This window comes from Bos grunniens, chromosome 1 (assembly GCF_055505025.1).
Source record: "Bos grunniens cultivar Pamir isolate PY7600 chromosome 1, Bosgru_T2T1.0, whole genome shotgun sequence".
In the NCBI taxonomy this organism is placed as follows: Eukaryota; Metazoa; Chordata; class Mammalia; order Artiodactyla; family Bovidae; genus Bos; species Bos grunniens.
The window spans coordinates 74,414,800-74,433,630 of NC_141165.1; the positions used below are offsets into that span (position 1 = coordinate 74,414,800).

Sequence of the window (18,831 nt, forward strand, 5' to 3'; positions counted from 1 at the left end):
AGGAGGAATAAAGGATGGTGCTCCTCAGTGGGTACATGACAGCAGTTATTAGTTAAGGTGCTGGGCCATACCCTACACTGTCCCATGAAAGTTGGACTAATTCCGATGCACAGTACAGTAACATGCCAGACAACATAATTTCATACCTGGAGGTACTCTGGGAATGTCACGTTGGAAGACAGTCGCCCATTAAATAAGCACAGTGTCAGTAGACCTATCCTGACTCACAAGTGGAGACTCCTGAGTTTCTCAGTGCTGAGCTCTGGGCTCCAAAGAGACTCCTCCTAGTGGGCCATTATCATATACAAAGATGACCTGAAGATGAATGCAAAGCCATTCGGTCACTCACTTATTTAACAAATATTTGTCAAGGCCTACCACAAGCCAGATATTAGACTGGGTGCTAGGGGTACAAAGATGAATAAGACATAGTTCCTGTTCTTCTAAGAGCTCAGAGTGGAGTGAGGGAGAGGTAGGTACCAAGCAACATAGGAACACAGGGAAGAAACTGAAAACCTGAAAGAACAGGAAAGGCTTCTTACACAGGTGATACTGAGCTGGAGTACAAAGGATGGGAAAATTTGCTAGCGAAAAACAGTAATGAGCAGGGGACTTCCCTGGTGGTCCAGTGGCTAAGAATCTTCATTCCAATGCAGGGGACACAGGTTCAACCTGTGGTCGGGGAACTAAGATCCCACATGCCGCAAGGCAACTAAGCCTGCATGCCACAACGAAGCCCCAGCGCAGCTGAAAGTAAATAACTGAATACATTTTTAAAATAAAAAATGGTGACGGGTATTCCATATAGAAGGAACAGCAAAGTGAAAAGGCTGATCCAGCTCAAAGGGGCAGAGCATGTTCAGAAATAGTAAAATGTTTAGGCTGATCAGAAGGAGGGAGGCGAAAGGGGCATAATAAAGAGGTTGTAACAGAAGGAAGTTGTAACAGTCATTATGAAAAAGAGGGGATTGTAACAACTCCTTTCAGTTCTGGGGATTAATGGTAGGAAAGGCCACAATGCAATCTGACTTTGAAAAATATCACACAAAGAAAGTAGCAGCTCAGTGGAAACAGTGCAATGGTGTGTCCTGTCTGGAGCATTTCTAGTGTTACAGAAATGATGCTTTGGGTTGCATGATTTTCAGAGCCTCCATAAGAGGTGTAGTTCTACAGCTCAGGCCATAAGTTTGGGGGAAGCATGGCTGGTCAATGGGTGCAATTTGAAGGAAGGTGGTGAGAAGGGAAAGGTGATGGGCCTTGATTGGAGAGCAATTTGGTCACAAGGCTGGGAGTCCGGCCAAATGGTAGGAAGGAGTGCTTCTGAGAGAGCAATTTGACTGAAATGAAGCTTGAGGCAGGTCATCAACGTATCATCAAGCCTTGAGAATAATTGCAGGACATTTGCATTTGGCCAGAGAGGTTTGGGGCTTGAGTGCTTGGAGGTATGGAGCAAGGGGCAGCCCTGCAAATCTGAGGAAGCTGGAAAATGATACTGTTTTTTCTCCAGTTGCCAAGCAACTAGCCAGACACTTTATATACTCTTATTTTATTCTCATAAAAACTTATGAGGGAGATACTTAATTACTCACATTTCATACAAGAAACCAAACAGAGAGATTAGGAAGCTTGCCCAAATATCACAGCTGGTGAAGGGCAGAATTTGGTGTTTGTTCTTTTTTTTAAACTCACAATATACTTTATTCAATGACCTAAGTCATTGGCTTATTTCCATGTTAGTACATGTTTTTGTGAAAGGCTGTATGTTCTTCCATTATATAGATGCACCATAATTAATGCACTAGTTCCCTATTGTTTTCCATTTTTTGCTTCTGACTGGGTCTTTTTTTTTTTTTTAACTTTTTGTTTTATATTGGAATATAGCCGGTGAACAATGTTGAGATAGTTTCAGGTGGATAGCAAAGGGACTCAGCCATATATGGTTTTATTATTTTTTAAAAATATTTATTTTTTTAGGCCATGCCACATGGCATGTGGGAGTCTACTTTCCTAGCCAGGGATCAAACCCACACCCCCTGCATTTGAAGCATGGAGTCTTAACCACTGAACCACCAAAGAAGTCCAGAATTTGGTTTTAAATACCAGGTCTGTCCTCTCTAAAGCTTATGTTCTGCTACTCATCCTCAAATTTTTAATTTTGAAACATTTTAAACAGAAAAAACAGTTGAAATAAAGTACAACAAACATTCCTATACTCTTCATCTGGAGTCACCAGCTGTTAACAGCCTGTGCTTTATGCCACAACATCACCCCATCTCCTCTAAGGTAATGGTGGGGATATGATTGGTATAAAAGACAAAATTTGAGATCTGACAGAAGGAAGTCATGGAAATAGGAAAGATTTAGGAGAAATATCTCTATAGTGACTGAAGAAAGCATGTGTTTTGACACGGACATCTTGAAGCCACAGAATAGGCAGAATAGCTGTGTGTGTGTGTGTCTGTATCTGTGTCTCAGTTGCTCAGTCATGTCTGACTTTTTGCGGGCCCCATAGATTGTAGCCTGTCAATATTTCTGCCCATGGGATTTTCCAGGCAAGAATACTGGAGTGGGTTGCCATTTCCTATTCCAGGAGATTTTCCCAAACCCAGGGATGAAACCCATGTCTCTTGCATATCCTGTACTGGGAGTCAGATTCTTTACCACTATGTACCACCCAATTTCTGTCAGCACACTAGGGCTGGGGCAGTCACTGGTGATGGAAATGAAAGGTCATCCCCAGAATTCAAACACTGAGTGGAAAAGAACAACAGCTTTTAAAATGGGCATCACACCTTTACATCAACATCTATACAAATATTTAGCCAACATTCATTCAGTGCTAACTGTGCTGAGCAGGTGTTTTTTTTTTTTTTTTTAAACAAACACTTTCCGTTTTTTTTTAATGACTCAGAATCCATAAAATAGACTCCAGGCCAAATGGTGAGTGTTCCCACAAGATGAAGGGGAGCAGAGTTACTACTTCTTTTCTCACCTTCCAGATACATACACAGAGGCCTAAGAGAAGAACTTTTGAGATTTGCCTGAAACACTCAAGAATTTGGGAGATTGAAAGACCGAGTTTCAGTCTGATTCTATTACTTACTATGATTTTCTCTGTAAAATGGGCACAATCCTACCAAATTCAAAAAGTTGTGAGAACAATATGTATCATTTGAAATAAGACCTGACATAAACTATGTTGGTCATATCCCTCCTAAGTCATAACAGGGAGAGGAAGACCAAAAGACAGATGGACAAAGACCTTATCTTCTTCCGTTTTTAGCTCCAGAACTTCGCCTTAGGGCGTAGGACTGGATGTATTTTTTTCTACTTCATCTGGCTCAGCAGGTGGATTTAAGGTGGTAACCACATCCTCACAGTAATATCACAGCACTCTTCTTCAACGGGTGGTGATGGTGATGGTGATTTAGTCGCTAAGTCGTGTCCGACTCTTGCGACCCCATGGGTAGCCCGCCAGGCTCCTCTGTCCATGGGATTTTCCAGGCAGTAATACTGGAGTGAGTTGCCATTTCCTTCTTCAACGGGAGAGGAATGTTATTAGGTGAATATGCCACGGGGCTAGATTTATTACACAAACTTCACAAAGACTGCAATCAACAGTCCAGTACTTCAAGAATCTCGTCCATTTGTCCCAACACGCAGCTAACTGGGGTGTCTCCGTGGGTACTACTCACACTGCGGCCTTGGCTCACAGCCAGTTCAACTCCTACTGCACCGAGCGCCCCCGAATCCCAAACAGCGTTCGGGAAACTCCAGGTCCGAGCCTCTGGGACTCCTATAGCGCATGGGAAGCTGGGAATTGTAGTTTTCTCGTTGCTCTGATAGCGAAGTCAGCGGTTGCTCTGATAGCGAAGTCAGCGGTTGCTCAGATAGTCAGCGGATGGGGACTCCCAGGCCGCGAGGGTGGGTGGGTCGCCGCGGCGTTTCCGGTCGCAGGCGGGCTTTGGAGAGGGAGGTGCCGTGGACGATGCACGCAAAGACACCTGGGAAACGGGGCGGTGCGCGCGCAGCGGGCCAGCACTGGCGGTGGAGATGGAGGAGGGTGGCAGAGACAAGGCATCGCTGCAGCCCCAGCAGCCCCCAGCGACGTCTCCCGGCAGCGGGGACGAGAAGCCGAGCGGCAAGGAGCGGCGCGATGCCGGGGACAAGGACAAAGAGCAGGAGCTGGTGAGGCGCGGCCCCGGGAGCTGGCGGAGGAGGCGGCCATGGGCTGAGTCACGGCGGTCCCGCAGGCCTCGGACTCGACTCCCAACGGCCCCGCCGGCTCCGGGAGAGGGCAGATAGGGCGATCCTCGGGGCTCCCGGCACCCCGCCTCTCTGCCCCCTCTCCCATCCTCCGTTCCGCGCTGTCACCTCCGCCGCCCCTACCAGCCCTCACCACCTTCCTCACCGCCTTCTCGTGAGGTGGGCTCGGGCTGGTAATTGTCACCCCCTTTTTTCAGAACGGCTTTCAAGCAGAGCCTGGCCCAGAAGTCAGGCTGCCTTCCATCAGGTCATCTCACTCCCACTCTCCTTGTCCACCTGGTTCCCCCTAAGGAGGCAGGCTCACTCTCCTCCTGCCCCAGGGTGATTGGGAGGAGGATGTGTTTGAGATTCCTTCTCTTGATGGGCTTCTTCCTCCAACTCTCCAGTCTGAGGAGGACAAACAACTTCAGGATGAACTGGAGATGCTCGTGGAACGATTGGGGGTGAGTCACAGTGTTAACAAGAGCCGGTGCATATACGAATCTTTCTCACTTGTTTTATTCCAGTTTGGGCAGCAACTCTTGTATGAGGTATAGAGAAGGATGGAGTGTATTTTAGAGTCATGTTGCGTATTCTAGAGTCATGTTGCAATCATGTTGTGAGGGAGGGGAGTAAAAAGAGATGAAACATTTTTGTGGCTTCGTTTAATGGGAGAAACGGTTCTTGAACTCTTAACTGGGGACATTTGTTTTTGTGCCAGGCAGTGTGTGTGTGTGTGTGTGTGTGTGTGTGTGTGTGTGTGTGTGTGTGTGTGTGTGTGTGTGTGTGTGTGTGTGTGTGTGTGTGTGTGTGTGTGTGTGTGTGTGTGTGTGTGTGTGTGTGTGTGTGTGTGTGTGTGTGTGTGTGTGTGTGTGTGTGTGTGTGTGTGTGTGTGTGTGTGTGTGCGCGCGCGGGCGCGCGCCGGGAGCTGGACAATCCAGATAGATGAGACACAGCTACTTTCCTAGGGGAGTTGTTAAACACTTCTGTATTATGACTTAAGGGATGAGATTTCTTTTATCTGAGCCTTGATATCTCCTGGTCAGGAGAAGGACACTTCCCTGTACCGACCAGCCCTGGAGGAACTGCGGAGGCAGATTCGTTCTTCTACAACTTCCATGACTTCAGTACCCAAACCTCTCAAATTTCTGCGTCCGCACTATGGCAAACTGAAGGAGATCTATGAGAACATGGCCCCTGGGGAGAATAAGGTAAAACTATTCCAGAAGCTGGTGGAGGCCTAGTTTGGGAATTCCTTTTCATCTAGACCATGGGGTTTATGGTGAATCTCAGGAAGCCTAGTGGACCTGAGATCCTGAGCAAGTTCAACAGAACTCATCATAATCAAAACACTCACGTAAGAGTGAGTTGATAGGAAGATTGTTTTCAGAAAGGATAATTTTTTATTCAGAAAAGATAATAGTTTCTGTTATTTATGTTGGACCTTGAGATTTTATTATCATGATTTTTATCAATTTACTTTTAACCTTAATTTTTTTCTATTCTTTACATCCCATGCACCTATTCTATTTGTTTTATCTCTAGAGTATTATCCCCAACTCAGTAACTTTTCTGCCTGTTGGTACAACCCTAATCCAAGAAATGTTCAGTTCTCACCTGAACTACTGCAGCAGCCTCCCAACTGACTGACTCTCTTCCTTTTTTCTGTGACCTCCTACACAGTTTGTCTTTCATAGAGCAGCCATAGTGATCTTTAGAGTGTGAGTCTTTTCTGCTTAAAACTTTTAAATAGTTTACTATTGCAGTTGGAATAAAATTTAGAGTCTCCATCTTTCTCTGCTCTCCCCTGGCTAGCACCCTCCAGTCATGTTGGTTCAAAAGGGAGATTGCAGCAGGCTTAGGTAATATAAAATGTTTTAAGCTTTTAACATTAGATTGGTAATATAATTAACATTTACTTTGGGGGATAGTGACAGTGATCTTGATTCCATAATGTAACATTCCCCTTACCCTGAATTTGACTTCAAAGGACTGATTTCTTTGTAGCGTTTTGCTGCTGACATCATCTCTGTTTTGGCCATGACCATGAGCGGGGAGCGTGAGTGCCTCAAATATCGTCTTGTGGGCTCCCAGGAGGAATTGGCGTCATGGGGTCATGAATACGTCAGGTAAGACCTTTTCTTCTTGGGAAGCTAAAGGGGTTCTGAGTTATAGTCCTGAGGTCTGTCTTAGAGTACCAGTGTATCGAGTTTCCCAGATAGTGAATTCTTTGACCCACAGGGAAGTGCTTCCGGAGAAGGTCTGTTTCTCTAACGGTCTGGGCCTGTCCATAGGCATCTCGCAGGAGAAGTGGCTAAGGAGTGGCAGGAGCTGGATGATGCAGAGAAGACACAGCGGGAGCCACTGCTGACCCTGGTAAAGGAGATTGTCCCCTACAACATGGCCCACAATGCAGAGCATGAGGCCTGCGACCTGCTCATGGAAATTGAACAGGTGGATATGCTGGAGAAAGACATTGATGAGAATGCCTATGCAAAGGTCTGCCTCTATCTCACCAGGTAAGTGAGCAAGGTAGGGAAGGGTGGCAGGCCTACCCTCTCCAGTATTTCTTTCTCGGTTGTGACTCCTTTATTTTCCAAGAGTGTCTGCTTCAAAAATAGCAATCAAGCTGTAGTTAATTTGTTAATGTCTGTGAACTTCTTGAAGACAAGAGACATCATGTCTCCTTAGTAGTCCCAATAACTAGTGTAATGTTTAGTGTATAATAGGCATTCAATACTTTGGCCACCTGATGCGAAGAGCTGACTCATTTGAAAAGACTCTGATGCTGGGAAAGATTGAAGGTGGGAGGAGAAGGGGAGAACAGAGGATGAGATGGTTGGATGGCATCGCCAACTCAATGGACACAAGTTTGAGTAAACTCTGGGAGTTGGTGATGGACAGGGAGGCTTGGCTTGCTGCAGTCCATAGGGTGTCAAAGAGTCAGACATGACTGAGCGACTAAACTGAACTCATAGTAGGCATCCAGTATCGGGTAAGTGAATTAAACAGGGTAAATGAATATCTGATTCCTTTATTATTTTTACTTTGGTAGTTGTGTGAATTACGTGCCCGAGCCTGAAAACTCTGCCCTACTGCGTTGTGCCCTGGGTGTGTTCCGGAAGTTCAGTCGCTTCCCTGAAGCTCTGAGATTGGCACTGATGCTCAATGACATGGAGCTGGTAGAAGATATTTTCACCTCCTGCAAAGACGTGTATGTAAGGGAAAAAGTGGGCGAAGTGATAAGCTGATGGATGGGACATGTGCATGAGGCAGGACATGTAGTTTCTGGTTAGGGCTTGAAGGGCTATTCTAGTCGATGGGGGCTGAGCAGATGTGGCGGCTGTCTCCCACAGGGTTGTACAGAAACAAATGGCATTCATGCTGGGCCGGCATGGGGTGTTTTTGGAGCTGAGTGAAGATGTGGAGGAGTATGAAGACCTGACAGAGATCATGTCCAACGTGCAGCTCAACAGCAACTTCTTGGCTTTAGCCCGAGAGGTGAGATTCTTTGTCCTTACCCATCAAGGTTTTTTGGTTTTGATTCCACCTAGCATTTTACCTCCCTGATGCTTCTGACTAGACTTTCCTTGGTTAGAATTGCCATTCAGTGGGATAACAGAAGGGATGGCTAAGGGAGGACTTGGGGAGCAGTTGTGACCCTCTGACTTCTCTTCAGCTGGACATCATGGAGCCCAAGGTGCCTGATGACATCTATAAAACCCACCTAGAGAACAACAGTGAGTGGACATCTCCATGTGTGTGGGGATTGGAGGATTGTTAACTGTGCTTCTTGTATTGAGTGTTGGCTTGGCCCAATATGCTTGTCCTATAGAGCTCAGAATTCCCACATACTTTTTCCCTACTTCACTGTTGGGGGCCACAGATAGAGGATTCCAAGGGGCCAGCTCAGAATCACCTGTCATGCTATGTTCCTTTCTTGTTCTACTCTAAACCTTCATTTTTTTCCCCTCCTTTGCAGGGTTTGGGGGCAGTGGCTCTCAGGTGGACTCTGCCCGTATGAACCTGGCCTCCTCTTTTGTGAACGGCTTTGTGAATGCGGCCTTTGGTCAAGACAAGCTGCTGACAGATGATGGCAACAAATGGCTTTATAAGAACAAGGACCATGGTATAATTCTGTTCCTCTTCTGTGTAATTTTGTTCAGTCTTTTTGTCCTTCTAGGTGCATGTGTTATAAGGGATTCCCGAGGCAGTTCTTTATAACAGTTTTTCAAGGGTAGAGCCTAAAAGACTGATTGGTTTTTCCTTGGTATAGGAATGTTGAGTGCAGCTGCATCCCTTGGCATGATTCTGCTGTGGGATGTGGATGGTGGCCTTACCCAGATTGACAAGTACCTGTACTCTTCTGAGGACTATATCAAGGTTGGTCTGGGCACAATCCACTAATGCAGACATCCCCCTCCCATGTGCTAGGGCCCCCTCAGGGCCTCCTTTTCACTGGTAGGTCTGCCCGGTTTTTGACTCCAGTTAAGGCAGATGCTATAATGAGGCCCATGTGGCATCCTTTGTGGTGAGGAAGGTAGAGTAGCCCAGGTGAAGAATCTGTTTGCATTTTGTAGTCAGGAGCCCTCCTGGCCTGTGGCATTGTGAACTCTGGTGTCCGGAACGAGTGTGACCCTGCCCTGGCACTGCTCTCAGACTATGTCCTCCACAACAGCAACACCATGAGACTTGGTTCCATCTTTGGGTAAGGCTTCTTGCTTCTCCTTTTGATAGTACTCAACCTGTAAGCTCTGTGAAAACAGAACCGGGCCCTTCCACCTTTGTATAGCCAAAGACTACCACTGTGCTTATTTGGCTCTTGGTGACTGTTGAAATGACCAGTCCTCATTTTGTTTCTTCCTTGTCTTATCCTCGGGTATGTGTTGGGGACTGTCTCTCTTTGGCTTTTGTAGGCTTGGCTTGGCCTATGCTGGCTCCAATCGTGAAGATGTTCTCACCTTGCTGCTACCTGTGATGGGAGATTCCAAGTCCAGTATGGAGGTGAATAGAGGTTGTTGATCATTTAGGGGAGATAGGAAAGGTATTCTGAGTCCTTCCAGTCTCTTGTAAATAGTGGGGAAAAGAGTGTGTGTATTGTGGGGCGGTGGGGGAGGGGAGAGAGCGGGGATGTGTATCATTTCAGTGAAATTGCTTGGAATTGGGTTTCTAAGCCTCAGGGGACATTGAGGCTAAAGAGTTAATGTTTTAGTATTGAGTTCCAGCCCTTGGGATCCATGAGGAAGTATCAGACTAGAGTGGGGAGGAACTTTACCCAGCTTGGGGTGGGTATGCTGTTTTAGTCATTAGCCAACCTTAAATTTTCTTACTTGTGTAGAATCATTTTCAATTCAGTTCAGTTCAGTTCAGTCGCTCAGTTGTGTCCGACTCTTCGTGACCCCATGAATCGCAGCACGCCAGGCCTCCCTGTCCATCACCAACTCCCGGAGTTCACTCAGACTCACGTCCATCGAGTCAGTGATGCCATCCAGCCATCTCATCCTCTGTCGTCCCCTTCTCCTCCTGCCCCCAATCCCTCCCAGCATCACAGTCTTTTCCAATGAGTCAACTCTTTGCATGAGGTGGCCAAAGTACTGGAGTTTCAGCCTTAGCATCATTCCTTCCAAAGAAATTCCAGGACTGATCTCCTTTAGGATGGACTGGTTTGCTCTCCTTGCAGTCCAAGGGACTCTCAAGAGTCTTCTCCAAAACCACAGTTCAAAAGCATCAATTCTTCAGCGCTCAGCTTTCTTCACAGTCCCAACTCTCACATCCGTACGTGACCACTGGAAAAACCATAGCCTTGACTAGACGGACGTTTGTTGGCAAAGTAATGTCTTTGCTTTTCAATATGCTATCTAGGTTGGTCATAACTTTTTTCCAAGAAGTAAGCCTCTTTAGTGATGGATAAATAAAGTGTGGTGGCTAAAAGCATAAGTTTTAGTCAGACCTCAGTTCAAATCCTGCCACCTCTGCTTACAGGTAGTGTGAACTTGGGCTTGTGACTCAATCTCCTTAGGCATCCTTTTTCTTGTCAATACAAGGAACAACAGCAGAACCTGTTTCATGGGGTTTTTGTGAAGATTAAATGTTAATAGTATGCAAAGCAGTTGATGTAGTGGCTGCTTGATGCTCTCGTCATTTTGGCCTGTCATCAGAAGGGGGTTGTTACCTAATGTGGTTTCAGTGGACTCCAGGAGTTGGCTCTCTTGAATCAAGATAGGTGAACAACTATTTTAACAACTTAATATTTGATAACTTAATACTTTAATAGCTTGATATTTAGTAATGCTAAGTATTGATTTTCCCATTTCTAGGTGGCAGGTGTGACAGCTCTGGCCTGTGGAATGATAGCAGTGGGCTCCTGCAATGGCGATGTCACTTCCACTATCCTTCAGACCATCATGGAGAAGTCAGAGACTGAGCTCAAGGATACTTACGCCCGTTGGCTTCCTCTTGGACTGGGCCTCAACCATCTGGGTGAGAGAATGTCTCTCTCTTTGGGCAAAAGACTGGTATTAACTGGATACAACAGGGAGAGTTTATGAGTCAGGCTGTGCTGGAAGAGAGTATCTGTCCTCTGACCCCTTGAACCTCTCCTTTAGGGAAGGGAGAGGCCATCGAGGCCATCCTGGCCGCTCTGGAGGTTGTGTCTGAGCCATTCCGCAGTTTCGCCAACACACTTGTGGATGTGTGTGCCTATGCAGGTCTGTGTGTTTAGTTCCTCCTCAGGGACATGTCACTTCTTTCTTGGGCCTCCTTTCTTAGTCATCCTGAATTGCCTTAGATTCTTTAGCTTGGGTTCCTAGAGGAAGCTTTTCCTTGGTGGCTTCTCATCTCTTCCCTTTCTTTGCCTGACCACCCTGCCCCAGGCTCTGGGAATGTACTGAAGGTGCAGCAGCTACTCCACATTTGCAGTGAGCACTTTGACTCCAAGGAAAAAGAGGAAGACAAAGACAAGAAGGAAAAGAAGGACAAGGACAAGAAGGAAGCCCCTGCTGACATGGGAGCACATCAGGTTCTGTGGGCAGCTGAGCACATTCCAGGGAGGCTCTGGGAAAAGATAATATGGATTTGGGTTTGTTTTAGAGCCTCTCTGGGCATTGCTGAGTGTTGAAATAGCACGAGACAAGGTTCCTGCATGAGGGGTCAGGGTGTGCCCCACAGGACAGCTTTTTCTTCTTAGATGGCTTGAGTCAGGGGTGAGTTTTCTGTTCCATGAGCTTACTGGGCTTTGCTGGCTCTTCTTTTGCAGGGAGTGGCTGTATTGGGGATCGCCCTTATTGCTATGGGGGAGGAGATTGGTGCAGAGATGGCACTACGAACCTTTGGCCACCTGGTGAGTATCACATGAAGATTGAAATGTATTGGTTTTGATGCCTAGAATTCCCCCAGGAGATTTCCCTGATGGGTTTTCTCAGTCGGGAAATGGTCTTTCTGCTGCACCCTTGCTACAAAACTTAAGGCCCCATCTACCCATCTGTCTGTTCTTGTAACTGAGCTTGTTCTTTCTGCTTTCTATGACACCTTGTTATTTTATCACCAGCTGAGATACGGGGAGCCTACACTCCGAAGGGCTGTGCCTTTAGCACTGGCCTTAATCTCTGTTTCAAATCCACGACTCAACATCCTGGATACCCTAAGCAAATTCTCTCATGATGCTGACCCAGAAGTGTCCTATAACTCCATCTTTGCCATGGGCATGGTGGGCAGTGGTAAGTATTGGTCAGAAAGAAATCTTAGGCATCTTGGGGGAAGGGTTGAACCCCTTTCTTCAAGCCTCTGTAACACTTAATATTTCCAGGTACCAATAATGCCCGTCTGGCTGCGATGCTTCGCCAGTTAGCCCAGTATCATGCCAAGGACCCCAACAACCTCTTCATGGTGCGCTTGGCACAGGTAAAGAATAGATCTGTTCTCCTTAGAGTGCGCGTGCCAGGGGAAGTGTCTGTGTGATGGAAGGGAGACATGATGCTGTGTGAAGGGAAACCTTAAATCTGGCCTGGAAAGGAGAATGTGAATGAGTTGTGAGATTTGTGTGGCCGAGTTAGGTGATTTCTCCTTAGACGTGACTTCCCCACCTCCACTTCTCTCTGTATTTTTTTTTCTCCCAGGGCCTGACACATTTAGGGAAAGGCACACTCACCCTCTGCCCCTACCACAGTGACCGGCAGCTTATGAGTCAAGTGGCTGTGGCTGGGCTGCTCACCGTGCTTGTCTCTTTCCTGGATGTCCGCAACAGTGAGTTCCTGTCAGGAATCTTCCCTGGTGGCACAGAGTGCCCTCTTTCCACCCCTAACCAGGGCCTCTTTGGTAATTTAGGAACAAGACCCAAGTTAACTGTGTACTCCTCTGGGTTTCTGAGGTTCTTTGGGCCTCATGAGACTTCGATCTCTCACACTTTTGATCTTAACCAAAGAGATTTCTTTTGAAGATGAACCGAGCCCATTTTCTGCCCTGAGGGGAAAAGTGATTATCGAGTCTGTGGGCTTTAGGCAGAGTCAGGTGGTGGCATCTCCAGTTTGTAGTAGGGTGTCTGTGGGGAGAGCTGTGGGTTCAGCTGTACAGCTGAGGGGTTAGAGAGTCAGGGTTGGAGTGGGGTCCCAAGATTTAGGCCTGCTCTGCTGCCTTTAACTGTATTTGTCCTGTGTGCTTCCCTCAGTCATCCTAGGCAAGTCGCACTATGTATTATATGGACTGGTGGCTGCCATGCAGCCCCGAATGCTGGTCACATTCGATGAGGAGCTGCGGCCATTGCCAGTGTCTGTCCGTGTGGGCCAGGTGAGGGGCTGAGCAGAGGGGAGGGCCCAGGCTGTACTCCAGAGCCTGTAGAATGCATATATGCCATTTCTCTGAAACTGGGATGGGCACTGGGTTGCTGTTGCACTCCTATCAAGAGTCCTTCATCTCAATTTTCTCACCCTACAGGCAGTGGATGTGGTGGGCCAGGCCGGCAAGCCTAAGACCATCACAGGGTTCCAGACACACACAACCCCAGTGTTGTTGGCTCACGGGGAGCGGGCAGAATTGGCCACTGAGGAGTTTCTTCCCGTCACCCCTATTCTAGAAGGTTTTGTTATCCTTCGGAAGAACCCCAACTATGACCTCTAAGTGGCCACCAGAGGCTCTGAGCTGCAGCTGATATGTCAGCAGGTCATGATTCCTGCTGCCAGGGGTGGACACTGCTCCAGACCTTTAGGGGAATCCAGACCTTCTTTTGTTACTGAGTGTGATAACTTTGTTGAATAAAGACCTTTATCCCCAGGTCCCTCTGTGTCTATTTTCTGGGATATTGTGGCTGGAGGCCACACTGGGGTGGAGAGTGGATATGAGAGAGTATTGTTTGTAGCAGCTCTGAGCCTGGGCTAGCAGGAAGGCTGCTGTGAATGGAAAAAGCCAAGCCCCTTTTCCTCCTCCCTTCTTTCTTAATCATCTTAAAAAGTGGTTAATCTTTAAGGGGCATGAACTTTGAAAAGCTTATAAACGTCATGAATCTCCTTTTAGGAGAGATATGTATACCAATTTTTATGCAAACTCTTACAAATAACTTTCCAAGGGGCTTGTAGATCCCAAGCATCCCCCCTATTCCCACCTGCCAATGCGCACCCACCTCAAGCCCGTCATTCCCTGGCTTTGGACTAAGGATCTCTGCTCTTATGAGGCAGCAAAGTTAGCTCCACTCTTCCTAACTTGACTTCTGTGCTGCTGAATGAAATGGACATCTTTACCTTCTATAACCCTCTTGTCCTTTTGGGGAGGCTGCTAGTTGAGGGATTTGATCATGTTAACATTTACCTCTAGGCTGTTCTTGCAAAAATGGTGCAAGAAAGCTTGACCCTGACCTTCCTCTTTAGTAGAGCAATGGGAAAGAAATGGCCTCCTTCCTGGAATGTAATCACTCATGATCTGTAGTGCTCCTTCCTGGTGGGGCTGGTATGAGTATAGCTACAATACCAATAGGGGCCTGGACCCCTATGGATGCAGTGGAGGAGAACAGATGGCCCTGTCAGATAATTGCTACCATTTATCCAACACTTGAACTGTGGTTTTACCCTCTGAATAGTAATCAGCACTTAATAGGTCATCAACAAATGGCCTAGTAAAACAACAACAAAAAGAGTACGTACTCTATTTATATTTCTAGTGACAGCAGATCAATGGTTATCTATAGATGGGAGTGGAGAGAAAGATGATTCTGAAGGAAGAAAACTTTTGAGAGCGATGGAATTGGTCAGTATCTTGATTGTAGTAGTGGTGGTGATCATATATCTGTCAAAATTAATCAAATTGTACTTATTTTTCTGGCCACCCAGCTTGTGGGATCTTTGTTCCCTGACCAGGGATTGAACCCAGGCCCTCAGCAGTGACAGCGCAGAGTCCTAACCACTATACCACCAGGGAATTAATTCCTTGTATATTTTAAATATGTGCAGTTTGTAACATAAAGTTTTCAAACATGAGAAAAAAATAGTGATTGTAAAATGAAAACATAAAAGGTAATTCTCTTTCCAAGTCAGTGATTGTACTTTAAGAAATTTTCATAATGGCTCTTAACCTTTCACATTTAATGTCATTCAGCAATAAATAAATGGAGACATTATGCTTTAGACTTTCTAGTTTGTGGGTATATAAATAGAGAAAAACAAATCCTATCCTCACAAAGCTTACAAGAAGAAAACAATTGTGTTATGTTGCGATCAACTCAATACTGGAGTCTAAGCAAATACTCTGGGATCACTGAAATAGGGCCTAAGTGCCTGAATAGGTGAGGGAAGATTTTTCTTTTTTTGATGTGGACCATTTTTAAAGTTTTTCATTATTTTGCTAGGGGGCTGCTTTGTTGTGTATGGGCTTTCTCTTTTTGCAGAGAGTGGGGGTTACTCTTCCTTGTGGTGCTTGGACTTCTCATTGCCATGGCTTCTCTTGTTGCTTAGTGGGGCTCTGGAGTGTTTGGGCTTCAATGGTTGTGGCTCTCAGGCTTTAGAGCACACGCTCAGTCGATGTGGTGCACACGCTTAGTTGCCCCGAGGCATGTGGAATCTTCCCAGACCAGGGATTGAACCCTGCGTTGACAGGCAGATTCTTAACCACTGGGCCACCAGGCCAGTACATTTAAGTCTTTACTGAGTTTGTTACAATATTGTTTCTATGTTTGTGTTTTGGTTTTTTGGCCTCAAGGCATGTGGGATCTTAGTTCCCTGACCAGGGATTGAACCCCCTGCACTCTGCAATGGAAGGCAAAGTCTTAACTACTGGACTGCCAGGGAAGTCCTGAGGGGAGATTTTTGAGAAAACATTCTTGAAGAAAGATAAGTTTATCCAGAGGAAAAGACGGCAGGATACAGCTAAAGGAGTAGCAAAAGCAAGAAGGCAGACAAGCTACTTGCTTTCAGAAACCATGGATAGTTTGATTCGGCTAAGTGTTACATAGAGTTAGGGGAAACTGTGCTAGGAGCTAGAGACACAGGCTTAGATCATGTTTAGAAGAGCTTTGTTAAGAAATTGACAGTGTCTCTCTATGGGCACCAATGAATGATAACAGGAAAGGGACATTCTCAGCTAGCTATCTCGGTGAGAAATCTCACCATGGAGGCCTGGAGACCAAGTAAGTGAAATGAACTGAATTAGGGCAGTAGAAATGGGGAGGGCGGAAGAATTTTTAAATACAAAAACAACAGGACTTGATTCTGATTCAAACACCAATAGGACCTGATGTCTGATGAGATGTAACACAGACAGGAAGGAATGTAAGATGAAATCCAAATTTCCTGCCTGGGCACTAATCACTGAGAAAGAATACATGCGCAAGACACATTTGGGGGCAAAAGGCGGACACTATTCAAGTAGGGAGAGATGACACATTTCTATCTAGACATACATAATTTAAGATGCCTGTACGGTGATCAGGCAGGCTACAGTCCATGGGGTCTCAGAGAGTCAGATACAACTGGCTAAGCACACAGCAATGTTTTAGGTAGTACCTTGTTCTGATGGGAGTTTAAGATTTAAAAAAAAAAATCTTAAAAGTATTGAACTTGTTACAATATTGCTTCTGTTTTACGTTTAGGTTTTTTTTTTAAATACTGTGTTTTTTGGATGTTTGTATGAAGAATACTGAGAAGGGATCTATCATTTTTGACTTTTTAAATACTTTTTAAATTAAGTTTATTTTTAAGGATAATTGCTTTACAGTATTGTGTTGATTTCTACCAAAAATCATGTTTCGTTTTTTTGGCTGTGAGGTACGGGGGAATCTTAGCTCCCCAACCAGGAAAGAACCCACACCCCTTGCACCGGAAGGTGAAATCTTAACCACTGGACCACCAGGGAAGTCCCCTGACTGGAGTTTCAGAGTGATTTCTGAGCTAAGAAGGAATTGCCATGTAAGCAGTAATTGATTTTTATTTATTAGTTTTCGTAGAAAGAGAAATGAGAAGAGCAGAGAAGGGAGGCAACCATATACCATAACGTACAGAACTCCAAGAATGTAACAGAAAACAGCTATATGTGCATTTTCATTCTCCTTATGGTTCTTCCTGTGTGTCTATTTTTGCTCTTCTCTCTTTGGAGCTTAAGTTACTCTGATACAGTTCAGTTCAGTTCAGTCGCTTAGTAGTCTCTGACTCTTTGCCCATGAACTGCAGCACGCCAGGCCTCTCTGTCCATCACCAACTCCCGGAGTTTACTCAAACTCATGTCCATCAAGTCGGTGATGCCATCCAGCCATCTCATCCTCTGTCGTCCCCTTGTCCTCCTGCCCCCAACCCCTCCCAGCATCAGGGTCTTTTCCAGTGAGTCAACTCTTCGCATGAGGTGGCCAAAGTATTGGAGTTTCAGCTTTAGCATCAGTCCTTCCAATGAACACCCAGGACTGATCTCCTTTAGGATGGACTGATTGGATCTCCTTGCAGTCCAAGGGACTCTCAAGAGTCTTCTCCAACACCACAGTTCAAAAGCATCAATTCTTCGGTGCTCAGCCTTCCTCACAGTCCAACTCTCAATCCATATATGACCACTGGAAAAACCATAGCCTTGACTAGACAGACCTTTGTTGGCAAAGTAATGTCTCTGCTTTTGAATATGCTATCTAGGTTGGTCATAACTTTCCTTCCAAGGAGTAAGTGTCTTTTAATTTCACGGCTGCAGTCACCATCTGCAGTGATTTTGGAGCCCCCAAAAATAAAGTCTGACACTGTTTCCCCATCTATTTGCCATGAAGTGATGGGACCAGATGCCATAATCTTCGTTTTCTGAATGTTGAGCTTTAAGCCAACTTTTACACTATCCACTTTCACTCTCATCAAGAGGCTTTTGAGTTCCTCTTCACTTTCTGCCATAAGGGTGGTGTCATCTGCATATCTGAGGTTATTGATATTTCTCCCGGTAATCTTGATTCCAGCTTGTGCTTCTTCCAGCCCAGCGTTTCTCATGATGTACTCTGCATATAAGTTAAATAAGCAGGGTGACAATATATAGCCCTGACATACTCCTTTTCCTATTTGGAACCAGTCTGTTGTTCCATGTCCAGTTCTAACTATTGCTTCCTGACCTGCATATAGGTTTCTCAAGAGGCAGGTCAGGTGGTCTGGTATTCCCATCTCTTTCAGAATTTTCCACAGTTTATTGTGATCCACACAGTTAAGGGCTTTGGCATAGTCAATAAAGCAGAAATAGATATTTTTCTGGAACTCTCTTGCTTTCTCAATGATCCAGCAGATGTTGGCAATTTGATCTCTGGTTCCTCTGCCTTTTCTAAAACCAGCTTGAACATTTGGAAATACACAGTTCACATATTGCTGAAGCCTGGCTTGGAGAATTTTGAGCATTACTTTACTAGCGTGTGAGATGAGTGCAATTGTGTGGTAGTTTGAGCATTCTTTGGCATTGCCTTTCTTTGGGATTGGAATGAAAACTGACCTTTTCCAGTCCTGTGGCCATTGCTGAGTTTTCCAAATTTGCTGGCATATTGAGTGCAGCGCTTTCACAGCATCATGTTTCAGGATTTGAAATAGGTCAACTGGAATTCCATCACCTCCACTAGCTTTGTTTGTAGTGATGCTTTCTAAGGCCCACTTGACTTCACATTCCAGGATGTCTGGCTCTAGGTCAGTGATCACACCATTGTGATTATCTGGGTCGTGAACATCTTTTTTGTACAGTTCTTCTGTGTATTCTTGCCACCTCTTCTTAATATCTTCTGCTTCTGTTAGGTCCATACCATTTCTGTCCTTTATCGAGCCCATCTTTGCATGAAATGTTCCCTTGGTATCTCTAATTTTCTTGAAGAGATCTCTAGTCTTTCCCATTCTATTGTTTTCCTCTATTTCTTTGCATTGATCACTGAGGAAGGCTTTCTTATCTCTTCTTGCTATTCTTTGGAACTCTACATTCAGATGTTTATATCTTTTCTTTTCTCTTTTGCTTTTCTCTTCTCTTCTTTTCACAGCTAGTTGTAAGGCCTCTTGAGACAGCCGTTTTGCATTTTTGCATTTCTTTTCCAATGGGGATAATAATACAATGTATAGTAATACATTTTGTAGGATATTGTGAGGATTAAGTGAAATCACAAAGGTCATCATTGGTGCA

General features: G+C 45.4%; 1 protein-coding gene across 1 annotated transcript; it reads left to right on the plus strand.

Moving 5' to 3' along the window:
* The first annotated feature begins 4,037 nt into the window (after positions 1-4,037).
* Positions 4,038-13,511, plus strand: PSMD2 (proteasome 26S subunit ubiquitin receptor, non-ATPase 2). The gene is made up of 21 exons (XM_086396781.1): positions 4,038-4,188; positions 4,653-4,709; positions 5,292-5,456; positions 6,253-6,374; positions 6,540-6,764; positions 7,301-7,459; positions 7,602-7,746; positions 7,925-7,985; positions 8,228-8,374; positions 8,522-8,628; positions 8,826-8,953; positions 9,162-9,249; positions 10,563-10,725; positions 10,851-10,952; positions 11,118-11,263; positions 11,501-11,584; positions 11,792-11,960; positions 12,050-12,144; positions 12,360-12,486; positions 12,908-13,026; positions 13,174-13,511. Exons 1-21 carry the CDS (start codon positions 4,054-4,056, stop codon positions 13,354-13,356), a joined length of 2,727 nt encoding a protein of 908 aa, XP_086252907.1. The 5' UTR covers positions 4,038-4,053; the 3' UTR covers positions 13,357-13,511.
* Positions 13,512-18,831: the final 5,320 nt, after the last annotated feature.

Coding starts and splice junctions, on each gene's coding strand:
- PSMD2 (XM_086396781.1), top strand. CDS start 4,054: ATGGAGGAGGGTGGCAGAGACAAGGCATCGCTGCAGCCCCAGCAGCCC. Junction 5,457..6,252: donor TGGCCCCTGGGGAGAATAAG/GTAAAACTATTC, acceptor ATTTCTTTGTAG/CGTTTTGCTGCTGACATCAT. Junction 6,765..7,300: donor GTCTGCCTCTATCTCACCAG/GTAAGTGAGCAA, acceptor TTACTTTGGTAG/TTGTGTGAATTACGTGCCCG.